Source organism: Carcharodon carcharias, chromosome 14 (genome assembly GCF_017639515.1).
Source record: "Carcharodon carcharias isolate sCarCar2 chromosome 14, sCarCar2.pri, whole genome shotgun sequence".
NCBI lineage: Eukaryota > Metazoa > Chordata > Chondrichthyes > Lamniformes > Lamnidae > Carcharodon > Carcharodon carcharias.
Genome location: NC_054480.1, coordinates 93,393,325 through 93,418,259, shown reverse-complemented (window position 1 = coordinate 93,418,259; position 24,935 = coordinate 93,393,325). Strand labels below are relative to the sequence as shown.

Genomic DNA, 24,935 nt, shown 5'->3' with positions numbered 1-24,935 from the left:
AATTCTTTTGCTGGTTGCTAAAAAAAAAATCTTCTGGCAACTTCTGGCAATCATTCAAAAAAAGCATTCCAAAAATTGCAAGTACTTCAACTCTAATTAAACACAAAAGTGATAGTCCAACAGGAGGTTACGTTCCAAACATTTGCGAAAAGCAAAATTCCTGGAGTTTTAAATGGCAAAGTGGGTGATGATGTGCCAACCTCTAAATTTTGCAACATTTTACACTTTTTCTTTCAATTTAATACCTTCCTTCACTTCCTTTGTTAAGCCACGGATGTTGCATCCTTCTCATGGAGCCTTTCTTTCTCACTGGAATATCTCCTTAAATGCCTGCTGCCACTTGTCTACCGTCTTACCTTTTTAACCTATTTCCCACTCTAGGCAATTCTGTCTTTGTACCCTTATAATTGCCTTTATTTAAATTTAAGTCACTAGATCTGGACCCAAATTTCTCACCTTCAAACTGAATGTGAAATTCTCCATGTTACAATTACTCTTGCCTAAAGTACCCTTTACTATGAGATCTTTAATTAATTTTATCTTATTATACATTGCCAGGTCTAAAATAAACTGTTCCCTGGTTAGTTCCAGAACATGATGTTCTAAGAAATTGTCCTGATGATACTTTTGTGAACTCATCCTCTAGGCTAATTTTGCTAATTTGATTGGGTCAATCTATAAGAAGATTCAAATCGCCCATGATTATTTCAATATCTTTCTTTACAAGGCTCCATTATTCCTTGATTTGTACGCTTTCTCCTTTAAACCATTTCCACTAGTGACTTCTTTCCTTTGTTACCTCTTTGTTAGCTCCACCAAACTGATTCTACATCATGACCTTCCAAACCAAGATCATTTCACGCTGCTGTACAGATTTAATCCTTTATTAACAGAGATACCCCACCTCCTTTTCCTTTTTTCCTGTCCTTCCAAATACCCTTGAATATTCAGACCCCAGCCTTGGTCACCTTGTAACTGCGTCTCTATTATGGCTTTTTTAATACATTCTTTCTTGGGATGTGGACATCACTGGCAAGGCCAGCATTTATTAGGGATGGTCCAATTTGCCCTTGAACTGAATGGTTTGCTAGGCCATTTCAGAGGGCAGCTAAGAGTCAACCACATTGCTGTGGATATGGAGTCACGGGTAGGCCAGATTTCCTTCCCTGAAGGACATCAGTGAACCAGAGGGGCTTTTACAGAAATCAATGACAGTTTCATGGTATGAAACTAGCTTTTGATGCAAGATTTTTAAAATTTTATTAATTCCACCAGCTGCTGTGGTGGGATTTGAACCTTTTGTCCCCATTAGCCTGGGCTCCAGGGTAAACTAGCCCAATGACATTACCATGATGTCACCACTTCCCCTATCATATACTCTTATTTCTATTTGTACAATCAATTCATCTATCTTGTTATGAATGCTGCGTGCATTCAGATAAAGGACTTTTAATTCTGTGTTTTGACTATTCTTTCCCTCCTTTGACCTTATTTGCTGTTACACTCATGTTGTATACTCTGTGCCTTCCTGTCACATCTGGTTATCATTATCTCCATCGCTGCCCTGTACTATTGGCTTGTTCTTTCCCTTTGACTTTCCAAACCTCCCTCATGAACCCTCAACCCATCCCACTATTCAGTTCAAAGCCCCTCTGCAGCCCTAGTTTTACAATTCACCAGGACTCTGGTCCCAGCGTGGTTCAAATGAAGGCCATCACTTTGGTGCAGCTCCCTCTTTGCCCAGTACTGATGCCAATGCCCCATAAATTGAAACCCATCTTTCCCACACCAACCTTAAAGCCACGTACTCAACCCTCTGATCTTATTTACCCTGTGACAGTTTGCTTTTGGTTCAGGTAGTGGTCCTGCCTTTTAATTTAACCCCTAGTTGCTCATGACACCCTTAACAGGGCCTCTCTCTTTCCCCTACCTATGCCCTTGATACCCACGAGAACTATGACAGCTGGATGCTTCCCCCCCTTACCACAAGTTCCTCTCCAGCCGCAAGGAGATTTCTTTAACCCTGGTACTGTGTCAACAACACAGTCTTCAGGATTCATGCTGGTGGCTGCAGGGAACAGAATCTATGCTCCTAACTATACTGTAGCCTACTAGAATTACATTCCTTCCCCCCACTTCCCTGCTCATACTTGAATGGCCCCTGCACCATGGTGCTGTGCTCAGTTTACCCATCAAAGAACAAGAACAAAGAAAAGTACAGCACAGGAACCGGCCCTTTGGCCATCCAAGCCTGCGCCGATTAAATTGCCTGTCAAACTAAAACATTTTGCATTTCTGGGGTCCATATCCCTCTATTCCCATCCTATTCATGTATTTGTCAAGCTGCCTCTTAAACACCACTATCGTAACTGCTTCCACCACCACCTTTGGCAGCGAATTCCAGACACTCACTACCCTCTTTGTAAAAAACTTGCCCCGCACATCACCTCTAAAGGTTTCTCCTCTCACCTTAAATCTATGTCCCCTAGTAATTGAAAAGCTTCTGACTATCTACTCTATCCATACTACTGAGTCCATGCCACTCATAATTTTGTAAACTTCTATCAAGTCGCCCCTCAATCTCCATAGCTCCAAGCAACCCCTGCACTCGATCACACAAGCAGCAAGAACCTTATACCTGTTGGACAAGTGCCAGGCCTGCATTGCTAACTTCTGGATCCCCATGCTTACCTCACTCGCAGTCACACACTCCTGTCTCTGACCATTGACCAAATCAGAAGTACCTAACCTAAGGACTGCTTCCTGGAACTCTCTGGGTAACTTTCCGTCACCCTGATCATGACAGTGGCTGAAGCTTGGATTCCAGCTCATCAACTTGGAGCTGAAGTTCCTTGAGTTACAGGCACGTGTGGTCACTGTGGAGAATACTCATGTTTACCACATGCTACGGCTGCAACACATCGCCTGCCCTGCCACCTTTATTGTGTTTTATTACAGGTTCCAAGTTTAGAAGTATCACTAAACCATTATTTTAAGCTGCATTAATTAGTTTCACTAGTTGAGCTATGAACTTAATTCAATATTTGTATCTCCCCAGTACCAGTTTAAGCTACTGCCTCAGTTTAGAGGGAGAAGAAAAGTCTTGAAACTCAACAACCAATCACCTAATTGCTCACCTCTCTCCTTCTGCAGATCATCTCTCTGGTCTTTATCTTTGATCAATTTAGGTTAAATGAAAAATTTGCCAGACAACTCACCTCACATGACCTTGTACTGTGACCTCATTTTGCTTCTGGGACAGCTCAATCCCACACAGTCCTAGCTGCTTAGTTCCCGCTCCTTTTCAAATTAACTATTTACAACCGCTATACTATGAGATCGCACTGATCTTTTTTCAAACATGGTAGCTCCGCTCTCTTTATACTGCTACAACTCTGTGTTCCCACTATTGATCTCTCTCTTTATACTGCAGCCGCTCTCACTTTGTTCCCACTACTGGTCTCTCTCTTTATACTGCAGCCGCTCTCACTCTTTATGGGGTAGAGGGGCATAGGGTTCTGGGAGTACAAATGGACAAATTTTTGAAGTAGCGACGTGGGTCACTATCACCATTCCAAAAGTAAATTGAGTACTTGTATTTTTTTCGAGGGACAGAAATTGAAATGTAGAGAGGTTATGTTAAACTTTCATCAAATTTTGGTTAGAGCAGATTTACAGTACTGTGCTTAGTTCTGTTCGCCATAGTATAAAAAGGACATCGAGGTTCTGGAGAGTACGCTAAGAAGATTTACAAGGATATCACAGAATTGGCAAGTTATACATATTTGGACAGCATGAACAGATTGAGTTCCTTTGTTAAAATGGGAAGTTTCATTAGTGACCTAATAGAGGTCTTCAAAATTCTGAGCTTTGATAGAGTACACAAAGAGTGTCTGTTTCTACTTTTCAGGGGAAGAGGCCATCAATAGAAGATAGTCATCATGAAATCCAATAAGGAATTCAGGAGAAACTTCTTTATCCGGAGAGTGCAAGAACTTGGAACTCGCTGCCACAGGGCAGGAGTAGTGATTAATATAGATGCATTTAAGGGGAAGTTAGACAAGGGAGAAGGGAGTAGAAGACTGTGCTGATAGAGTTGGATAAGGAGGAATGGGGAAGGCTTGAGTAGAGCATAAATGCAGTATAATGGCTGGATTGAATGACTTGTTTCTGTGATGCACATTTTATGCTATGTTAATCACTATTTATACTGATGTGCGGTTTTCTTGCTGGGGAGCTTGATGCAATTCAGCTACAAAGTGAGAGAGAGCACACACACTGGTGGCCCTCTTAGTAATAAATAGTTCCAGTAATAAAAATACATCGAAATTACAATAAAGAAACAAACCATTCAGCCCAATCAACCCATGTCAGCATTTACCCTCCACGTGAACAAATAATTCTAACCTGGTTAACCCACACTGTTCCCATATCTCTTTCCTTCATCCAGTCATCCATTTTAATCTTGTATGTTGGCACAGTTTCTCCCTCAGTCACTGACCTTACATGCAAATTCCACAGCCTCAAAAACTCCAGATGAAGAAGGTGCTCCTGCTCTGAATGCTTCTACTGTTTACCTGTGCAGCCTTTCAGTGGCTTGACTCTCTTGCTGGAACACCCTCTCCCAGTTCCTATAAGAGAAAAGAGGCAAAAGCCACAGAGAATTGGGTGGGTAGTGGACAATTCTCTTAGACAAGAAGAAAACAGTGAAAAATGGATACGGTCACTTAAATCTGGAGTAGCCAGAGTTCTGGCTAGCACCCTAGATGGTTAATATTACCTTGGCTTTTTACCACATTTGGATGAAGGAATAAAGAATTGTATATCCAAGTTTGCACTAAGTTAGGAGCACAGAAAATGTGTAGATGGAGGGCATTGCAAAGGGACATAAGCAGACAAAGTGAGTGGGGAAAAATGTGACAGATGGAATTCAATGTGAGAAATTTTTTTTGGATTCGAAAAGTCAAATTGGAAATATTTTCTAAATGGCAAGGGGCTCTGGAGGTGCTGAGGGATTTAGGTGTCAATGTAGACAAATCGCTGAAAGTTTTTGTATAGTGTACAACCTAAAGAAAAAAGACTATGAGAGGATTGGAATACAAAAGTTATGCTCCGTTGCACAGAACCTTGGCCAAACCATTATCCGGTTCTAGGCCCCGAGCCTCGAAAAGGATATATTGGTCTTGGAGGAGGTGCCACACAGATTCACCAGATTGATATGGGGACTTAGAGTTAAGCTATGAGGACAGGTTGCATAGACTGATTCTTAAGTACACAAGGTTGAGGGATGATTGGATTGGGTTGTTTAAACTGATGGCAGATTCTTCTGGTAGATACTAGATATGACCTGTCTTAGGGCAGCTCTTCTGCACAGTTCTCTACAGCTCATGGCCTTGTGCTTTTCTTTTCAGTTTCTCGTAGGGGTCTTCCATTTTCAAAGTGAAGGTACCTAATACCATCATTCTCTTTCTCCCTCATGGTTTACATCCTTTTAATCTTCCTTCAGTCACCCCCTTCAGCAAGTTCTCATGCCTTAGAATATAGCTACTCCAACCTTGTTGTCTTCTCTTGATATTCACTAATAATCCTTTCTCCTCCATCATCCTGAGAACTACTTCCTTGCTTTTCTGTTCTCTCCAACTGGCCCACTCCATCCTTCTCCAGAACCACATTTCACAACTTCCTAGTCTCTGGATAATCACTTTTCTCAAGGTCTACATTTCAGTCCTGTACAAGACACTCCAAATCACTATCTTGATAATTCCCTTCTTAAGATCTCGACTTGTTCTTTGCTAAAAAAATTCTTATTTCTTGGAGAATACATTCTTTGTCATTGTTATTCTAGCTCTGATTTCTTTACAGCTGTAACCATCTTCTGACCAGATGCTTCCTAAGTCCTTAAATTATGATACCTGTTCCAACTGTTGACCATTCATCTCGACCTCTACTTTCCCAGCATTTTTTCTTCATAACTTGTCCTTTTTACATTCATTTTCATTCCCTAAGCTTTCACCACTTCATTCATTCATTCATTCATTCATTCATTATCCATTAGTATCTGTAGATCTTCTGCTATGCTAGCAGTTGACAGTCACAAATTCACTCCTACTTTGACAGGTTCTGGTAGTGGAATCCAGAAAAGGGAGCATAATTTTTAAAATCACTGCTAGACCATTTAAGAGAAAAATCCAAAATCATCATTCACATAGAGGATAGTGGATATCTTGAACCTGCTCCCCTAAAAGGCTGTGGATGCCAGGAATCAATTAAAGTATTCAAGACTGAGATCAATAAGTTTTTGTTGGGTATCCCAAGACATGGAACAAACAGAAGTAAATTGGTTTGAGGTACATGTCAGCTGTAATTTGATTGAATGGTGAAGCAGAGTTGAGAGGCAGAATGACCAACTTCTGTACTTATCTTCCAATCCACTATAACCACTATAAGAGGAAGAAGTTGGATCTTTCACGTGAAATGAGGATCCAGCTTTCAAAATAAATCTATCAAAAACATTTTTTTTGTTAACAAATTTATGTAATGGTACAAAAACAGAAAATGCTGCAAATAGTCAGCAGGTCAGGCAGCATCTATGGAGTGGAAAGAGTAATGTTTCAGGTCGATGATGGCACTTCGTCAGACCTGAGGAAAGAGAAATGTAGTAAGTTTTGAGCAAGTGAAAGGGGAAAGGTTAGGAAGAACAAAAGAGAATGCCTGTGCTAGGGTGGAGGACGAGGGATTTTCCCTCGCAGCTTCCAGCTATCTGGTGTCTCTCTCAAGAGTTGCTAGCTCCATTTCTAACTTTCAGAGCTGGAATTCTCTTTCCCTTTCCTGTTCCTTTACACTCTTTCCTTTTCTCTCCTGATCTTCCCTTTCTCTGTGTCTCTTTCCCTCTCCTTAAATTCTAGATGTATTCTGAGCTTTCCTAGCTCATCTAACTGCTCTCTCGGATCCAGATGATGAGATCCAAATGTTCTACCAACAACTGAATCAGTTCATTTCTCGTCACTTTACTGGGTAACTTTAACTGTACCTCTCTAGCTACAGCATTCAGCTACTCTGTGCTAAGGGCTGCTAAAGTTTCACCGTTCAAATCTCCTTGCTTAACCCACACCTGGGCATCAAATGTTGCCATTTTCTTAGTGTTAAGGGAAAAGGAACTTGCTGTTGTAAGTTGTGTGTTTTTAAAAATTTTTAAATTTGTTCCAGCCACTTGAGATTTTTCCCTTTTGGTTTCCAATTGATTTGTGTCTAAACTTGGACTCTGGTCAAATTCAAATGGGTATTCCCAGATTTGAGCTACCAGTATCTGTTACGGACAGATGGGCGGATAATTCAAACAGTGCTAATTTCTCCTCTCATCACCCATCCGTAAACAGAAAGGGGGTTTTGATTTGCCTCCTTCTTTATAAGCAGTGGCATATTTCCCAACCCCTCAGCTTTGGTGTGATCCAGTTTTCCATTGTAAACATGAGATAAGATGCACCCACTTAAAACGTGGGAGAAGGGTCGCAACATTGCTTCCCTTGTACTCGTACAGTAAAAGAAGGATAGTGAAAGGAAAGGTTTACAGTGCAGAGATCACAGAGAAAAAAATATTGTTTCATGTGAGTTCCAGAGTCCAGAATCAAAGCCCAATGAGGTATTTCTTCCTGGAGGTCGGCGAGCTAAAAACCGATGCTGTATAATTCACGTTTCTGGCTTGTTGACTTCACATGATGAGAGAGGCTTACAGAAATGTGAAAACCATTTGTTGGTTCATTCCCCAGGGCAATTCTTAACCAAGCAGAGTCAAGCTGCCTGCGTTAAATTTCAAAAATGCTTGGCAGTTAACTGTCAGTCACCGTCAACAGGTGTATTCTCCATGGCAACGACTCTACCAATCAGAGTCCACTTGCCAACCAATCAACACTCTCTTTTCATACAGTATATGTTGTTTCTCCTGACATTGGTATTTTCTTGCAAATTGTTCTGATGAGTGCAACATGAAAAGCTTCAACAAAAAAATCTTTTTTCAGCAATACTCAAGTTCTGTATTACCAAACAACTACAGTGTGAAGATGTGGGAGTCGTATGACATGGGTCTCTGGTTTGTGGAACCAGTAATATTGCCTTGCTGTACTGCAAAGTCTTAGTCTGCCATTTTGTCATCTAACTAGCAGTACCACAAACAAAGAGCTCTGGTCCAGGACACCTGGTCCCATCTACACTGCTTATCCTGGAAAGTCTGTGCCAAAGCCTTCAAGGCTGAGTCATTTCTGTAAGCATATTTAGCTGAAACAGTCTGTACATGTTCTTTAGGTCTGCTCTGTGTATTAATGTAGGTAGCTTCTGGTACATGCAGATCCACTACACTGCATGCCCAAATGACAATCTTAAATTGGTTGTCAGGGTAATTCCTAGCACACAGGATTATTTAGCAAATGTTGTCCAATTGCGGAATTGCATCTAATATTGGACACTCTGTTTTGCGTTTTTCAAGCACAGGCTGGTTGGGTGCAGTCTGTACCTTGCTTGCTATGAACTGCGGAAGGGCCACGCTGTTCGATATGATCCGTCCAGCCTTTGGGACGTAGAGCCTACATACCTTGCATCACACTAACACTGAAATCCATACACCGTATTGCTTATTTGTGTGATATGGTTTTAGCTGGACAGCAGCGTTCTGTTAGTGGTGAATGCCACTTGTGTTACTGCTGCATTTCAAACAATGCTTGGCAGTTAACTGTCAGTCATCAGCTGGTGCATTCTCCACAACAACACCTCTACCAATCAGCACTCTCTCTTTTCATACAGTATAAATATGTTGTTTCCCCTGACATTGGTATTTTCTTGTGAATTGTCCTGATGAGTGCAAGATGAAAAGCTTCAACAAAAAAAGGTCTCTTCTATCAGCAGTCTTCACACTGTCTTTGACAAACGGTGTGTATACCTCATCTGGGTCCTCAAGATTATTGAATGTCTCAACCATTACGAATTGAAAGGAAGGGAGCGGGACCCTTTGTCTTTGCAGATGAGCAGACTTCTGTTGGCCGGCTGGGTTATGAAATGCAGATGGCCTTTGTGTATCTCTTTGAATTTGGTCTGTGCGGCCCACAATGTGGTGTTAGTAGTTTTTCAGAGATAATGAAGTGTGAGTTTCCTGATACTGCCAGGTAGCTTTTTTTGTTCAAGGCTCAGACGGATATAGATTCAGCCATGTTAGGTCTTTGTCCAGTTTTAAATTTTTTTAGAGACAGCAATGAGCATATTTCTATATATTTTATAAGAAAGATATACAGACCAAGATCTTAGTCCCTCACAGAATAATAAAGAAACAAAAGATTTGTCTAAATGATGGTGCTTGATAAGAGTAGGAACAAGAAGGATGAAACCGAATAGTAATTTAGGGAAAAGCTTCAGTTGCATTGAAGAACAGTTCTATTGGCAGGCCAGGTGAAGTAGATTAATTGATAGTAACACCAAGAGTTCACTAATTCTCCAGGCCAGGTTGCATGTTGCTTCCTGGTAACCTGGTAAGTTCAGCAATGTGAAGCCTAGCGGCAAGCCAGTTTGGAAGCCCCCATGAACAGATTCCCTCACGAAATCAGGAAACATGTCATACATCAAAACACCGGAAAATCTTGGAGCTGGCCTGAGTTTTCAGATTGTAATAGCATTACATGGGAGGAAACCAATGTTTCAAGGCTGTAGGAGAAACTACAACCTTACCCAGTGCACAGGGATCCTGCTAGAGGCTGGATTTTGGCAGTCGATTGTCCATCTTCATTGGTGTTTATAATTTTGATCCTGATGCAAGTGATGGGCTTTCTCCCTGATTAGCAAATTGAGCTACATTTTCCATTTTGGCCATTGTTATCGATTCTGGCTTACATGTGAGTCCAAATGCAAAGCAATGTTGTTGACTTTTAACTACCCTCTGAAATGGCAAGCCACTCAGTTCAAGGGCAATTAGGAATAGACAACAAAAGCTGGTCCTGCCTGTGATGCCTACATCCCATGAGAAGAATAAAGGAAAACTGCCACCTATGGCGACTTCAGCATTTTACAAAAGCAATGTCAGCCCAAAATGGAAAATGTAGCTCAATTTGCCCAAGTGGATCAAATATCAATGGGAGAGCATTTAAGTGACAGTGACCATTGTATAATAAGGTTTAGGTTGGCTATGGAAAAGGACAAGGAGCAATCCAGAGCAGAGATAGTTAATTGGAGGAAAGCAAACTTCGATGGGATGAGAATGCATCTGAGCCAAGTGAGTTGGAATCAAATGTTGGCAGATAAGACGGTGGCTGATCAATGGGCTACCTTCAAAGAAAAAGTATTGTAGGCATTGTCAAGGTATATTCCCTTGAAGTAGAAAGTTAGGACAAATAACTCCAGAGTGCCCTGGATGACTAGAGCAATAGAGGTAAAGATGAAAAGGAAGACGTGCATGTATGGCAGATGTCAGGTAGAAAATACAATCGAGAATCAGGCTGAATGTAGAAGGGCTTGAGGGAAAGTGAAAAAACCAGTAAGAAAAGCAAGGAGAGAGCATGAAAAGAGACTGGCAACAACATAAAAGGGAATCCCAAGGTCTTCTATAAGCATATAAATAATAAAAGCGTGGTAAAAGAAAGGATAGGGCCGATCAGGAATTAAAAAAAGAGGACTTGCACATGGAGGCAGGAGAAATATTAAATAAATGCTTGGCAACTGTCTTTACAAAGGAAGAAGATGCTACACAGGCTGAGGTGAGAGGAGGTAGTAACTGGTACACTCAAAGAATTTACAATTGAGATGGAGGAAGCTTTAAAAAGCCTGTCTTTACTTAAAATATATAAGGTACCAGGACCAGATGAGAGGCATCCAAGGGTACTGAGGGAAGTGAGAGTGGAAATTACAGAGATACTAGTGATAATCTCCCAGTCTTCCTTAGACACCGGGGAGGTGCCAGAGGACTGGAGAATCGCGAACATTGCATCCTTGTTCAAAAAGTGGTGCAAGAATAAAGCTGACAACTACAGACCAATCAGTTTGACTTCAGTGGTAGGGAAACTTCTGGAAACTATAGTTTGGGACAAAATCAATAATCACTTAGACAAGTGCAGGATAATAAAGGAAAACCAGCATGGGTTCATTAAGGGAAAATCACGTTTAACTAACTTGGAGTTTTTTGAGGAGGTAACAGAGAAGGTTGATGGGGGCAGTGCTGTGGATATGGTCTATATGGATTTTTAAAAGGCATTTGATGCAGTGCCACACCGCAGCCTTGCAAGCAAAATTCTAGCTCATGGAATAAAAGGGAAAGTGGGCACTTGGATAAGAAATTGGCTGAGTGACAGGAAACAGAGTGTAGTGATAAATAGTGGTTCAGATTGGAGGAAGGTCTGTAGTGGAGTTCCCCAGGGGTTAGTATTGGACCCTTGCTCTTCCTGATATACATTAATGACCTAGACTGTGGAGTTCAGGGCATGGTTTCAAAATTTGCAGATGATACAAAGATTGGAAACATCAACTGTGATGAGGATGGTCTTGAACTTCAAAAGAACATAGACATGTTTGTGGATTGGGCAGACAAGTGGCAGAAGTTCAATGCAGAAAAGTGAGAGGTGATTCATTTTGGCAGGAAGAATATGGAGAGACAGTACAAAATAAAGGGTCAGCTTCTAAAGGAGGTGCAGGAACAGTGTATATGTACATAAGTCATTGAAGATGGCAGGGCATGTTGAGAGAACAGTTAATAAAGTATATAGTATCTTAAGTTTTATTAATAAAGGTATTGAGTACAAGAGTAAGGAGGTCATGTTGAACCTGTATAAGACACTAATTAGGCCTCATCTGGATTACTGTGTCCAGTTCTGGACGCCATACTTGAGGAAGGACGTGAAGCCATTGGAGAGACTACAAAGGAGATTCACAAGAATGATTCCTGCTATAAAGAACTCTAACTATGAGGATGGATTGGACAGGTTGGGACTGTTTTCCTTGGAGAAAAGAAGGCTGAGAGGAGACTTGATAGAGGTATTCCAAATCCTGAGGGATATGGACAGGGTAAATAGTGAGAAACTTCCCACTCGAGAGAACATCAAGAACTAGAGGGTACAGATTCAAAATAATTGGCAAAAGGAGTAAAAGTGATATGAGGAAAACTTTTTTCACCCAGAGAGTGGTTGGAGTCTGGAATGAACTTCCTGAGAGTAGTGGAGGCAGGTTCGATCAAGGTGTTCAAAAGGAAATTGCATTGCTATCTTAAAAGAGAGAATGTGCAGGATTACGTGGATAAGGCAGGGGAGTGGGATTAGGTAAAATGCTCTTTCAGAAAACCAGTGCAGACTTGATGGGCCAAATGGCCTCCTGCACTATAAAGATTCAGTGATGTTTTAATGTACAAGTAAAAAGAGTACTGTTCTTTACTTCCTGGGTATTTGCAGATTAGTTCATGCTACAAGTGTTGTGCTGGATTCCATTGTTTAAATGGAACTCTCCATTAACCTGCATTTTAGATTATCTGGCATCATCCATTCCCCGTATATGCCACATGATAAATTTTACTGTTTTAGGCAGTGCTTTCCAAATCCTAATCGCTCGTTGCTTAAAAAAGATTGCCTGTGGTTCTTTTGTCAATCAGCTTAAATCTGTCAATCAGCTTATTACCCCTTCAGCCTTTGGAAACAGTTTCCCTTTATTGACACTATTTAAAGCCTTTAAGATTTTAAATACCTCAATCAAATCTGCTCTGTGTTCTTACCCTAAGAAGAAGAACACCAACTTTTGCAATCTAACTACATAACTGTATTCCCTCATACTTGGGAACCATTCTAGTAAATCTCTTCTGCACCCTCTCCAAAGCCTTCACTTCCTTCCTAAAGCCTGATACCCAGAATTAGACACAACATTCTAGCTTGGGCTAGACGAGTGTTTTCTATAAATTTAGAATAACTTGCTGGTTTTCGTACTCCATGCCTCTATTTATAAAACCTGTGATGATACAGGCTTTCTTAACTTGTTTTATTGATCTGCCCTGCCACAAATCAAAGATTTATGTGCAACTGCTGTCCAGGTTTTCTCTTCTTACACCCTCTTTCAAATGAGGGAATGCTAGCATAGTTGTTATGTTATTAGACTAGTAACTGAGAGGCCTGGACTAATGATCTGGAAACAAAAGTTTAAATCCCACCAGAGCACCTGGGGAATTTAAGTTCAGTTAGTAAATAAACCTGGAATAAAAAGCTAGCATCAGTAATGGTGACTGGATTATCATAAAAATCCATCTGGCTCATCCATATCACTCAGAGAACAAGATCTGCCGACCTTACCTAGTTTGGCCTATATATGATTCTGGACCTACAGCAATGTGGTAGAGACTCTTAACTACCCTCTGAATTGGTCCAGCAAGTCATCCCATTTAGAGTTATTGGGGATGGGTAATAAATGCCAGTAATGCATTTATGCCTGTGAATGAATAAAATAATATACCATTTAGTTTACATTGTCTCCCCTCATTCCACCAACCAAATATATCACCTTACGCTTTTCCACATAGAATTTTACCTATCGTGCACCTGCTTATTCCACCAACCTGCCTATATCTTGAAATTTGTGACCATCTTCCTCACTGTTTATTACACTTTCAAGTTTTCCAAGTCGTAAATTTATATCAAGAACATCAGTGGCTCGAGGACTGAAAGCTGGGCAGCAGCCAGAAAACAGCCGTTCATCACAACTCTATTTTCTAACCCTTAGCCAAATTTGTATCCATGCTGCTACACCCCTTTTTATGCCACGGGCTTCAGTTTTGCTAAGTTATTTTATACATAGCTTTTTTATGCAAAGACTTTTCTTTTGATATCTTTTCTGATGACAGAATATGTATATATTCTTGTGAAAATTTCAATTAGAGGCGACAGGTTTAAGGTGATTGGTGAAAGAATCAATGGCAACACTTCCTAAGTTCCTTCGTTTTTACACGGTCAATGTTTAGGATCTGGAATGCACTGCCTAAGGGTGTGGTAAAGGCAGATTCAACTGTGACATTCGAAAGGGAATTGGATAAGCTTCTGCAGAGAAAACAATTGCAGTGCTACAGGGAAAGGGCAGGGGAGTGGGGCGAGCTGAGTTGATTTGCACAGAGCCAGCATGGACGTGACAGGCTGAATGGCCTTCTGCTGTGCTATATCTGTTCTACGATCATGTACAAACAAGCGCAGGCAACTGCAGATCAATTTGTCATACTTCCATTCCATGTATTGTAATTGGAGTAAGCAGAACCAGTAACATTTGCCAACCTAGCCAAATATTTCAACACCCCTTTGTTCTTTTGTTTATGAACATCTTTGGCAATCTATTCTTTGCCACCACCTATCATTGGCCCTCTATCCAGCTCTACTTGTCCCCACCCCTCCAACCAGCTTATATTTCACCTCATTTCTATATTTCCTTAGTTCTGATTAAGAGTCATATGGACTCAAAATGTTAACTGTGTTCCTCTCCACAGATGCTGTCAGACCTGCTGAGTTTTTCCAGCTGTTTTTGTTAGCCAAATATTTGGTTTACTTAGTTTCAGAAGATTAGGAATATTCAGTAGGCTTTGGTTTGATGGAAGGTGGAGCTGTTGTTGACAGTTCCACCAATTACTTCTTGCCTCTCTCTCTGGTGAAAGCTGCTGACATTACTTAGTGCAAAGACATTTTGCATACATCTTACAAGCACTGCAGCCCAGATCAAACAATATGTAAAACTAGGCACAGTCCCCTCTGCACCTATCAGCTGCTGTATTTAGGGAATTGATGAATTCTCACTTTATAGCAAGTTAATCTTGCATGGGACTTCTCCCAGGTCTGCAGTTACACTCTTGGAGGGTGGAAGTACAACAATCTCTCACTTTAAACTATTTGGAAAGGGATTTGTAAGAAATCTGAGAAATAGTGAAACTCGTAACCCTAGATGATAATGTTTATTCAGCCAGCTTAAGCGGATGGAAAAATGTATGCCCTTCACATGAATAAACTGTGTATAGTAGCGGGGGGAACTAACTCTTAACTAAATCAAATGGATAGTAAAGGTTATCAGTTTTAAAGTAAGGGCCAAAGTATATAAAATGTATAGAAAGATTAAACTGTTCCGCATCTTTTATTCATCAGATATTTCCAACAACCCTAAAGGGCATCCCTTGAAATTTGAATATTGCAAAACAGCTGCAGAATTTCCATTTAGTTTCTTATTGGTTGCTTTGGGTTCTGAGATTGTAATGGTGGCACCATTCAGAGTATATTTTACTAACTATAAAGATTGAATAATAAAAGTTTCAAGCATAGTTGTCACCTGTGTAACATGCTGTTTCTGCAAAACAAGCAGCAGTCCTTGAATATATTAACTGTTACTATCCCCCTAGAGACTGATAACTTTAAAAAGATATTTGAAATTCCAGTGATCGACTGTAAAGATCTCAACAAAATTTCAAGTTTTAAGGCTTTTATTGTAATAAACAAACTAAAGGCGACATTAACTAAGCACCATTTTTGTGGGCAGCCTACACTTTAAACTACACAAAACACCCCCTATTTAACATTTGAAATGACTGAAAATCTCCCTCCATGGTTATACTTTACTTGTCCCTTAAGTGGACTCTTCATTTTCCAGGCACCAGCCCAAAGCTATTCTCCACTCCCGATGGCGTGCTTCCTTTTCCCTTTTCCAGTCAGATAACTTCTAATCCTCGCTCGCACACTCGCTCATTCACATGTGCACTCTAGCTTGCTCTCACGCGCCCTCGCTCTCGTGCTCATCCTTGAAGATCTGTCTGAGGTTCAGAGATTTCTTAACAAACCTGCTCCCAATATCATAATGTCTTTCCTCTTCCTCTCAAAGCCCATCTCTGTATCAATATGAATCACATTGCCCTTTATCCAGGTAGAAATGCTGATTAACTATCTTCTGACTCCTGTACCTCCATTCTATCTTGGAATTTATTAGTCAGTTTAAAGCATAACCGTTTATAAAGCTTGACATTCCTCACACCTCCCTCTGAGACTTGGAGACTAACAGCCTACCCAACTTTGAGACAAAAGCTCTTCCCATTGTCTACAGGTATGAACATTGTGCACCTTCTTCCCAGTAAAACAACCTGGGCCTCACTGTCCCCATAGCAACCAAACCATCCAGGCTTCTTGTCAAGCAGTATTCAAAGCAACTCATATGACTCCCTTCACTACTGTATTTTACCTTAAATTAAACAGTTCTAAAGCATAAACTTATAAACGTTGTATTTGTACCATAACATATTCTTTTTAGCAGTGTTATCTCATTAGAAGTTCTGATATTTTATACGAAGCACAGTCGTTATAAGTAAGGCATTTCTTGGGAACATTTCTTAAACAAAATTGTTATCTTACAGGTAATCCAAAAGCAAAATTTCAAATAAAAACCCAAGTTCTGGAAATCCCCTGCAGGTGAAGAGAGAAACAGAGTTAACATTTTGGGTTGATAACATTAACTCTGTTTCTCTCTTCACAGATGCAGCTTGACCTGCTCAGGATTCCCAGCATTTTTCTGTTTTCATTTACTGTATAGGTATGTTCGATCCTGTTCTCCTGCCTCAAGTTTTAAAACTCTCAATCTATGAACCCTTGTTTTGTCTACACTATTACATCTCTTCATAATTTTAAATACCTCTATTGTATTGCCCCTTAATCTGCATTGTTGAAATAAGAAAAAGGATCCAATTTTAGGTCTGTCATATGTATCTTCTCATTCTAGACAGCATCCTACTGAATTATTCTCCCTCTTAAGTTCCAATAGCCTTCCTTTTTGTGAGCCCAATGCTGCACACTGTATTCTATATCTTTAGATTTTAGCTGAATGTTTTGTGTGTTTGAATGTATAGCTGTGAGGCTGTGGAAAATTTACAGTGACTCATTTCTCTCATTATACCAGGTGATGCCTGATATCTTCATGCACCCACACTTACAAGTCTTTCCCCATCATGGACTGCGAGGCATGCAAAGCCATGTCACAATGCACAGGGGTTACCAGGTAAAGGCCTTGTATTAGAGATGCATTTAATAGCAGCTAGCAGAGATGCACAAAACATTTGCAGTCATTATTACAATAATGTGCTTTTTTAAATACAGGATTTCTCGCCCTTTCACGAAAGACTTTAACAAGATCAAAATATCTCACTCTAGAAAGAGCTCCATAATGTTGTCCATGTGTAAAATTGGAATACAAATTTTGTCAAGAGTCTGGCCTTGTGAATTATTTATGTTATTGAATATGGTACTCTATTTCCTCCTGAGTTGAAAAGGCAGGTTTACATCTGATGGGTTCGATATTATTTGAGGAATAACCAATCCGGGCCTGAGCTCCCTCAGAGTGGCAATCAGAGTTGAATTGCCATTCTGCTCCTACTTTTCACATTAAAAATTTTTCATTCCTGTTTTGCCCGACCATCTGACTCAGGCTGGGCAAAAACTATGCAGGTCAGCATGTTCCCTGGGCCTCTAGTCGAGTACTGGAGAGTCAGAGGGAAGGAGGCCACGCAGCCGTTTTAATAGCACTGGCTGCCATAATTCAGGTAGGTTTCAAGGTCCAGCCAAGGAGAAGGTAGGTTTGTCAGATAAGTGGTTAGAATTTGGGGGGGGGTTGGGCACTAAGTTGGGAGGGTGGTTGGGCTGGGGTGTCGGAAACTTAGTTGGTTGGGGGGGGGCATTGGGCGTTCGCTTTCCGGGGGTGGGGGGGTGGTCTGGCACTTGGGGGATGCGGACGCTAGGTTAGGGGGGGTGGTCAGGCTCTCGATTGGGAGGGTGAAGGGGATCAGACATTCGGGGGGCTGGAGTTGGGGTTTTGGGCACTCTTGGGATGGGGTCAGGTGGGGGTAGGGGGTTGGGCATTCGTGTGGTGTCGGGCCTGGGGGGCTAGTCAGGGGTTGAGGGGAGGTACGGGGCTGGCGGGGGGGTGGCGTGATTGAGAGGTGGGGTGAGTCCCCAGAGGTTGGGGGAGTCTCATGTTGGAAAGAGTAGCCGGGGGGTGGTGGGAGTGTCTTGGGGGGTGGGGGCGGGTAATTGGGATGGGTGGGAGTTGGGTGGGTGAGGGATGAGTTGGGGGTGTCTTCTAGGGGGAGGGTAGTAGTCGGTGGGGGAGGTGGTGCAGGGGATTCCCATGGGTGGTGGGGGGGGTGGGGGATCGTGTGGGTCTGTACAACAGTTACCTAGAAGCTAAAAGTGGTTTTCATTCTTCTAACTTTTTCTGTGTAACTGTTGACTTAAGACAGTTGGAATTGTTCAAAATTTGTAAGTTAAATTTTCGGATGGTTCCCAGTGCAGGGCAATTGCCCATCAGAAGTTTGCACTTCCTGGGCAATTGCTATGCAAACCTTGGAACTTCTTTGGTGTGAGCAGGGCTCCCCAGTGCATTCCTGGGGTGCCCCCCAGTTACATTGCCCTGGAGCTCAGAAGTTACAGCCCTCTATTTCCTTGAAATGTGCATGTTATAGTTTGAGCATCTATCATTGCAGAAAGCAGCTTTCTAGCTATCAATCCTGTTCCATGACAATGTGCTCTTAGGATTCACGTAGAAACGTCATCATTGCTGCTTCCTTGGGTCTATATTTGCATGGTGGCACATCTCATCTGGAGCTACTCTGTGTAGGGTACAGATTGTTAACATCTTCGGCTACAGAATCAATAATAATGTCTTCTTTTAATTCATCTGACAGCTTTTATAAAATGTTTTCATTCAAATCTAGTGAATCTTCTTTTATGGCAAAAAAAATTGATTTTGAATAATTGTCATTGGTTTCCATTCATTACCAGAGATGGCTGTTTCTCTTGTATATACAGTCATCTGTTGTGTGTTCCATTATGGCTGTGGAGACCAATTGCAGATCCACATGGCTTTCCACAGTGTGGGTGACAATGAATTGTCTGATTTTGTTGGGGCTGCTGGGTCTTTCTAGCTTATCTTTTATTCTTAGCTGGCTGTATTCTTTGCAGTTTGAAGGAAGCAATGCCACCACTTTAGTTCGCTCCCCAGGTAGTTCCTTCATGTGCATTTTCCTCCCGGCCTGTGGTAAGCATGCCATGCCTGTTGGGAGAGATTCCCCTTCGGTACTGAGAACTGGTGAGTTGCTGCATGAGGGAGAAATTCCTCATCTCATGCTCATCAGCTAAGGCTTGAAGTTCCCTGGCTTTTTTGGCCCACCATGTGCCTTGCATCCCATACAGCTTCTGTTACAGGTTCCTTTTGCTCTTCTGGAGTGTCTTAGCAGTGGATGTATCTTAGTTTCCCAGCCATGCTACTTATGCTGCACTTTCCTCTGTAGCAGTTCTTTAATTGGTTCATTGTTTTCATCAAACCAATCTCTATGGTTTCTTTTCTGTGTACCCAGGACATTATTGGCAGCTTTTGGGACTGTTAATTTGAAGATTGACCATGCCACTTCAACTTCATCACTTCGGTTTTCTTTGGAGGATGGCTGCTTCTCAATCTGAGCCTGAGTTCACAGTGTTCTGCAGGCGCCAGTTTCCACGTTTATTCTTTCACAGGATGTGGGTGTCACTGACTAGGCCAGCATTTATTGCCCATCCCTAATTTCCCTGGAGAAACCTGCTGCAGTCTCTGTGGTGCCGATACACCCACAATGCTGTAGGGAGGGAGTTCCAGGATTTTAGCCCAGGAACAATGATATGTTTCTAAGTCAGGATGATGGGTGGCTTGGAGGGGAACTTGCAGGTGGTGGTGTTCCCATGCATCTGTTGCCCTTGTAGGTTGTAGAGGTGGGTTTAGCAGGTGCTTTTGAAGGAGCCTTGGTACGTTCCTGAATTGCATCTTGTAGTTGGCACACGCTACTGCCACAGTACATTGGTGGTGGAGGGAGTGAATGTTGAAGGTGGTGGATGGGGTGCCAGTCAAGTGGCTATTTTGTCCTGGGTGGTATCGAGCTTCTCATTTGTTGTTGGAACTGCATTCATCAGACAAGCAGAGAGTATTCCATCACACTCCTGACTTGTGCCTTGTAGATGATAGGCTTTGGGGAGTCAGGAAGTGACTTATTCACAGCAGAATTCCCAGCCTCTGACTGCTCTTGTAGCCACAGTATTTATATGGCTAGTCCAGTTCTGTTTCTGGCCAATGCGTAACCCCAGGATGTTGATAACAGTGGATTCAGCGATGGTAATGCCATTGAATGTGATGGGACGATGGTTAGATTTTCTGTTGTTCGAGATGGTCATTGCCTGGCATTTGTCAGCCCAATCCTGGATATTGTCGGGTCTTGCTACATTTGGACCTGGACTGCTTTAGTATCTGAGGAGTCGCGAATGGCGCTGAACATGGTGCAATCATCAGTGAACATCCCCACTTCTGACCTTATGATGAAAGGAAGGTCATTATGAAGCAGCTGAAGATGGTTGGGCCTAGGACACTACCCTGAGGAACTCTTGCAGTGATGTCCTGGAGCTGAGATGACAGACCTCCAACAACCACAACTATTTTCCTTTGTGCTAGGTATGACTCCAACCAGCGGTGAGTTTTCCCCCTGCTTGAACCAAGGCTTTAATGAGGTCAGGAGTTGAGTGGCCCTGATGAAACCCAAACTGAGTAGCAGTGAACATGTTATTGCTGAAGTGCCTCTTGTTAGCACTGTCGACAACACCACCTTCCATCACTTTGCTGATGATCGAGAGTAGATTGATGGGGCAGTAATTGGCTGGATTGGGTTTGTCCTGCATTTTGTGGATGTGACATACCTGAGTAAGTTTCCACATAGCTGGGTAGGTGCCAGTGTTGTAGCTGTACTGGAGCAGCTTGGCTAGGAGCGAGGCAAGTTCTGGAGCACAAGTCTTCAGTACTATTGCCGGAATATTTTCAGGGCCCATAGCCTTTGCAGTATCCAGTGCCTTCAGCTGTTTCTTGATGCATCGTGGAGTGAATCAAATTGGCTGAAGACTGGCATCTGTGATATTGGGGACCACCGGAGGAGGCCGAGATGACTCATTCACCCAGCACTTCTGGTTGAAGGTGATTGCAAATGCTTCAGTGTTGTCTTTTGCACTGATATGTTGGGCTCCCCTATCATTGAGGATGGGGATATTTGTGCAGCCTCCTCCTCCAGCGAGTAGTTTAATTGACCATCACCATTCATGACTGGGTGTGGCAGGACTGCAGAGCTTAGTTCTGATCTATTGGCTGTGGGATCGCTTAGCTCTGTCTATTTCATGCTGCTTCCACTGTTTGGCACGCAAGTAGTCCTGTGTTGAAGCTTCACCAGGTTGATACCTCATTTTTAGGTATGCCTAGTACTGCCGGGCATGCCCTCCTGCACTTTTCATTGAACCAGGGTTGATCCCCTGGCTTGGTGGTAATGGTAGAGTGGGGGATATGCTGGGCCATGAGGATACAGATTATGGTTGAATAAAATTCTGCTGATGGTGAACAGCGCCTGATGCATGCCCAGTCTTGAGTTGCTAGATCTGTCTGAAATCTATCCAATTTAGCATGATGGTAGTGCCACACAAGATGGAAGGTATCTTCAATGTGAAGACAGCACATTATTTCCACAAGGACTGTGCGGTGGTCACTCCTACCAATACTGTCATGGGCAGATGTACCTGTGACAGGTAGATTGGTGAGGATGAGGTCAAGTATGTTTTTTTTTCTCTTATTGGTTCCCCCACCACCTGCCACAGACCCAGGATTTGGCCAGCTTGGTTTGTATTGATGCTACCAAGCCACTCTTGGTGATGGACATTGAAGATCCCCACGCAGAATACATTCTGTGCCCTTCTCACCCTCAGTGTTTCTTCCAAGTGATGTTCAACATGGCAGAGCACTGATTCATCAGCTGAGGGGGGTGGTAGGTGATAATCAGCAGCAGGTTTCTTTGCCCATATTGACCTGATGCCATGAGACTTCATAGGGTCCAGAGTCAGAGTCCCAGGGCAACACCCTCCCGACTGTATACCACTGTGCCGCCCCCTCTGCTGGATCTGTCCCGTCAGTGGGTCAGGACATACCCAGGGAAGGATAATGGTGGTGTCTGGGACATTGTCTGTATGGTCCGATTTCTGTGAGCATGACCATGTCAGGCTGTTGCTTGTTGTTGTGGGATAGCTCTCTCAATTTGGCACAAGCCCTCAGAAGTTAATAAGGAGATTTTGCAGGGTTGGCAGGACTGGGTTTGCCACTGTCATTTCCAGTGCCTACGTCAATGTCAGGTGGTCCGTTCAGTTTCATTCCTTTTTAGCAGTTTGATAAAACTGAGTGGCTTGCTAGGTCATTTCAGAGGACACTTAAGAGTCAACCACATTTCTGTGGGGTTGGAGTCGCATGTAAGTCATAACAGGTAATGATGGAAGTTTTCCTTCCCTGAAGGACATTAGTGAACAGGATGGGTTTTTGCAACAATTGATTCATGGTCACTATTACCGAGACTAGCTTTTAATTCCAGATTTATTAATTATTCCACCTGCTTCCATGGTGGGATTTTAACCCTTGTCCCCAGAGCATTAGTCTGAGCCTCTGGATTGAAAGTGTGGTGACATTACCACTTGCCACTGGCTCCCCATCTAGCTTTGCTGGGCGTCTAGTTGGCCGCCTTTTCGATGATTTAGTAAATTTTGTCTTGGAACACAGCATCCTGTGGTCTGTAGAGCATTGCACTCCTCTCTTGAAAGATGTATGACCGCCAGGTTTATGTTGCTCTGCTGGATGATGATAAAGTCAATCTGAAGCCAGTGTTTAGATCTTGGATGTATCCAAGTGCTTTTGTTCTTGGCCTTCTGTCTAAAGATGATGTTGGTGATTGACATATTCCAGCAGGTGAAAAATCTCGTGAGAAGCACGCCAGTTACTGTTGCATTTCCCCACACCTCGCTTTCCCCAGGATATTCCAAGCCTGATAGTCAGCTCCTAGTATTGCATTGAAGCATCAGAATGAGCATGTCCTCCTGTGGAGTATTTGCAATAGCTCTGCCCAGGTCCTCGTAGAATTTGTCTTTAATATCCTCAAGATTCATCATTGTTGGGGTGTATGCACTGATGATTGTTGCACACTTTTTTCAAGAGGCAGGTATGCAATCATGAGGCGATTGTTTATGCCCGTAGAGAGAGTGTCCAAACTTCTTGCAATATCATACTTGATAACAAAGCAAACATCTGCCTCTTGCTCTGAATTGCTTCTCCAATAGAATGTGTAGCCTGCTGATAGCTGGTGCTTCTCTGCTAGGGAAGTTTTACCAAAAGCAGGAATGCCAATTTTGTATTACAATAGCTCCCTGCTAGCCAGAACTGTTCTGTGCTGAGGTCGGGTGCTGTTGTCCCTTATTAAGTAGGATTTGTGCAATTCAATAAACTGAGTAGAGTTCCTGTTTCTATTTTTTTTGTCTCACCAGCAATATACCACAGTGTGGGGTGAATACAAAAGGAGTGTGTTTTGGGATATAACAGGATGTTTGTGAGGGAGTTGATAAGGTGTGCACACAAGAAACACCTGTGTGAGAGTTGATGACAGTGGAGATGGATTGCACTTGGTCAGCCCCATTCTCTTGGTCAGCCCCATTCTCTTGGTCAGCCCCATTCTCTTGGTCAGCCCCACTCTCTTGGTCAGCCCCACTCTCTTGGTCAGCCCCACTCTCTTGGTCAGCCCCACTCTCTTGGTCAGCCCCACTCTCTTGGTCAGCCCCACTCTCTTGGTCAGCCCCACTCTCTTGGTCAGCCCCACTCTCTTGGTCAGCCCCACTCTCTTGGTCAGCCCCACTCTCTTGGTCAGCCCCACTCTCTTGGTCAGCCCCACTCTCTTGGTCAGCCCCACTCTCTTGGTCAGCCCCACTCTCTTGGTCAGCCCCACTCTCTTGGTCAGCCCCACTCTCTTGGTCAGCCCCACTCTCTTGGTCAGCCCCACTCTCTTGGTCAGCCCCACTCTCTTGGTCAGCCCCACTCTCTTGGTCAGCCCCACTCTCTTGGTCAGCCCCACTCTCTTGGTCAGCCCCACTCTCTTGGTCAGCCCCACTCTCTTGGTCAGCCCCACTCTCTTGGTCAGCCCCACTCTCTTGGTCAGCCCCACTCTCTTGGTCAGCCCCACTCTCTTGGTCAGCCCCACTCTCTTGGTCAGCCCCACTCTCTTGGTCAGCCCCACTCTCTTGGTCAGCCCCACTCTCTTGGTCAGCCCCACTCTCTTGGTCAGCCCCACTCTCTTGGTCAGCCCCACTCTCTTGGTCAGCCCCACTCTCTTGGTCAGCCCCACTCTCTTGGTCAGCCCCACTCTCTTGGTCAGCCCCACTCTCTTGGTCAGCCCCACTCTCTTGGTCAGCCCCACTCTCTTGGTCAGCCCCACTCTCTTGGTCAGCCCCACTCTCTTGGTCAGCCCCACTCTCTTGGTCAGCCCCACTCTCTTGGTCAGCCCCACTCTCTTGGTCAGCCCCACTCTCTTGGTCAGCCCCACTCTCTTGGTCAGCCCCACTCTCTTGGTCAGCCCCACTCTCTTGGTCAGCCCCACTCTCTTGGTCTTATACATCTGCTCCTGGTGTTGGGCAAGTCAAGATGACTGGGGATGTGGTTGACTGCAGTGGATGACCAACAGCACCTTCTGTGTCCATGCCATTGAGCTTTACAATTGTCCTCACAAATGTGCTGCAGTGCTTTCAGTACCAGTAAGGGAAACCCATTTCCTCTGCTACAACTGTCGAGGCAGCTTTTTTTTTAGCACCGAGGGTGGTGGGTAGATGGGCATTCTCCCTCATATGTGAGCACCAGCTGCATGTTACCTCTGATTTCATTATTGTGGTACTTAGATGGGGTTATTCATGATCTTGACTTACAGATACTGCTGGAGACAGGTGTTTGTAAATTCTACCTATTATTGAACTTAATACTATGCACAAATCAGACTTAAATTGAGGCTCTACACAGAACTGTCTCACTCCATGCTCTGTTATCACCTGACCTTATGTCACTGCTGATGT

General features: G+C 43.1%; 1 protein-coding gene across 6 annotated transcripts in view; it reads left to right on the top strand.

Annotated features, from left to right (window-relative positions):
• The window catches only part of LOC121287405 (E3 ubiquitin-protein ligase arkadia-C-like), a 129,937-nt gene that overhangs the window by 83,364 nt on the left and 21,638 nt on the right, over positions 1-24,935 (top strand). For 5 of the 6 annotated variants that reach the window (XR_005945185.1, XR_005945186.1, XR_005945187.1 and 2 more), the window contains one exon: positions 16,912-17,010. The exons of the other annotated variant lie outside the window; for it this stretch is intronic. Coding sequence is in view for 2 of the 5 variants with exons in the window: in XM_041205248.1 (XP_041061182.1) it covers positions 16,912-17,010 (99 nt within the window). In the remaining 3 variants the exon portion in view is untranslated. The remainder of the gene's footprint in view (positions 1-16,911; positions 17,011-24,935) is intronic. 6 annotated transcript variants of the gene reach the window in all.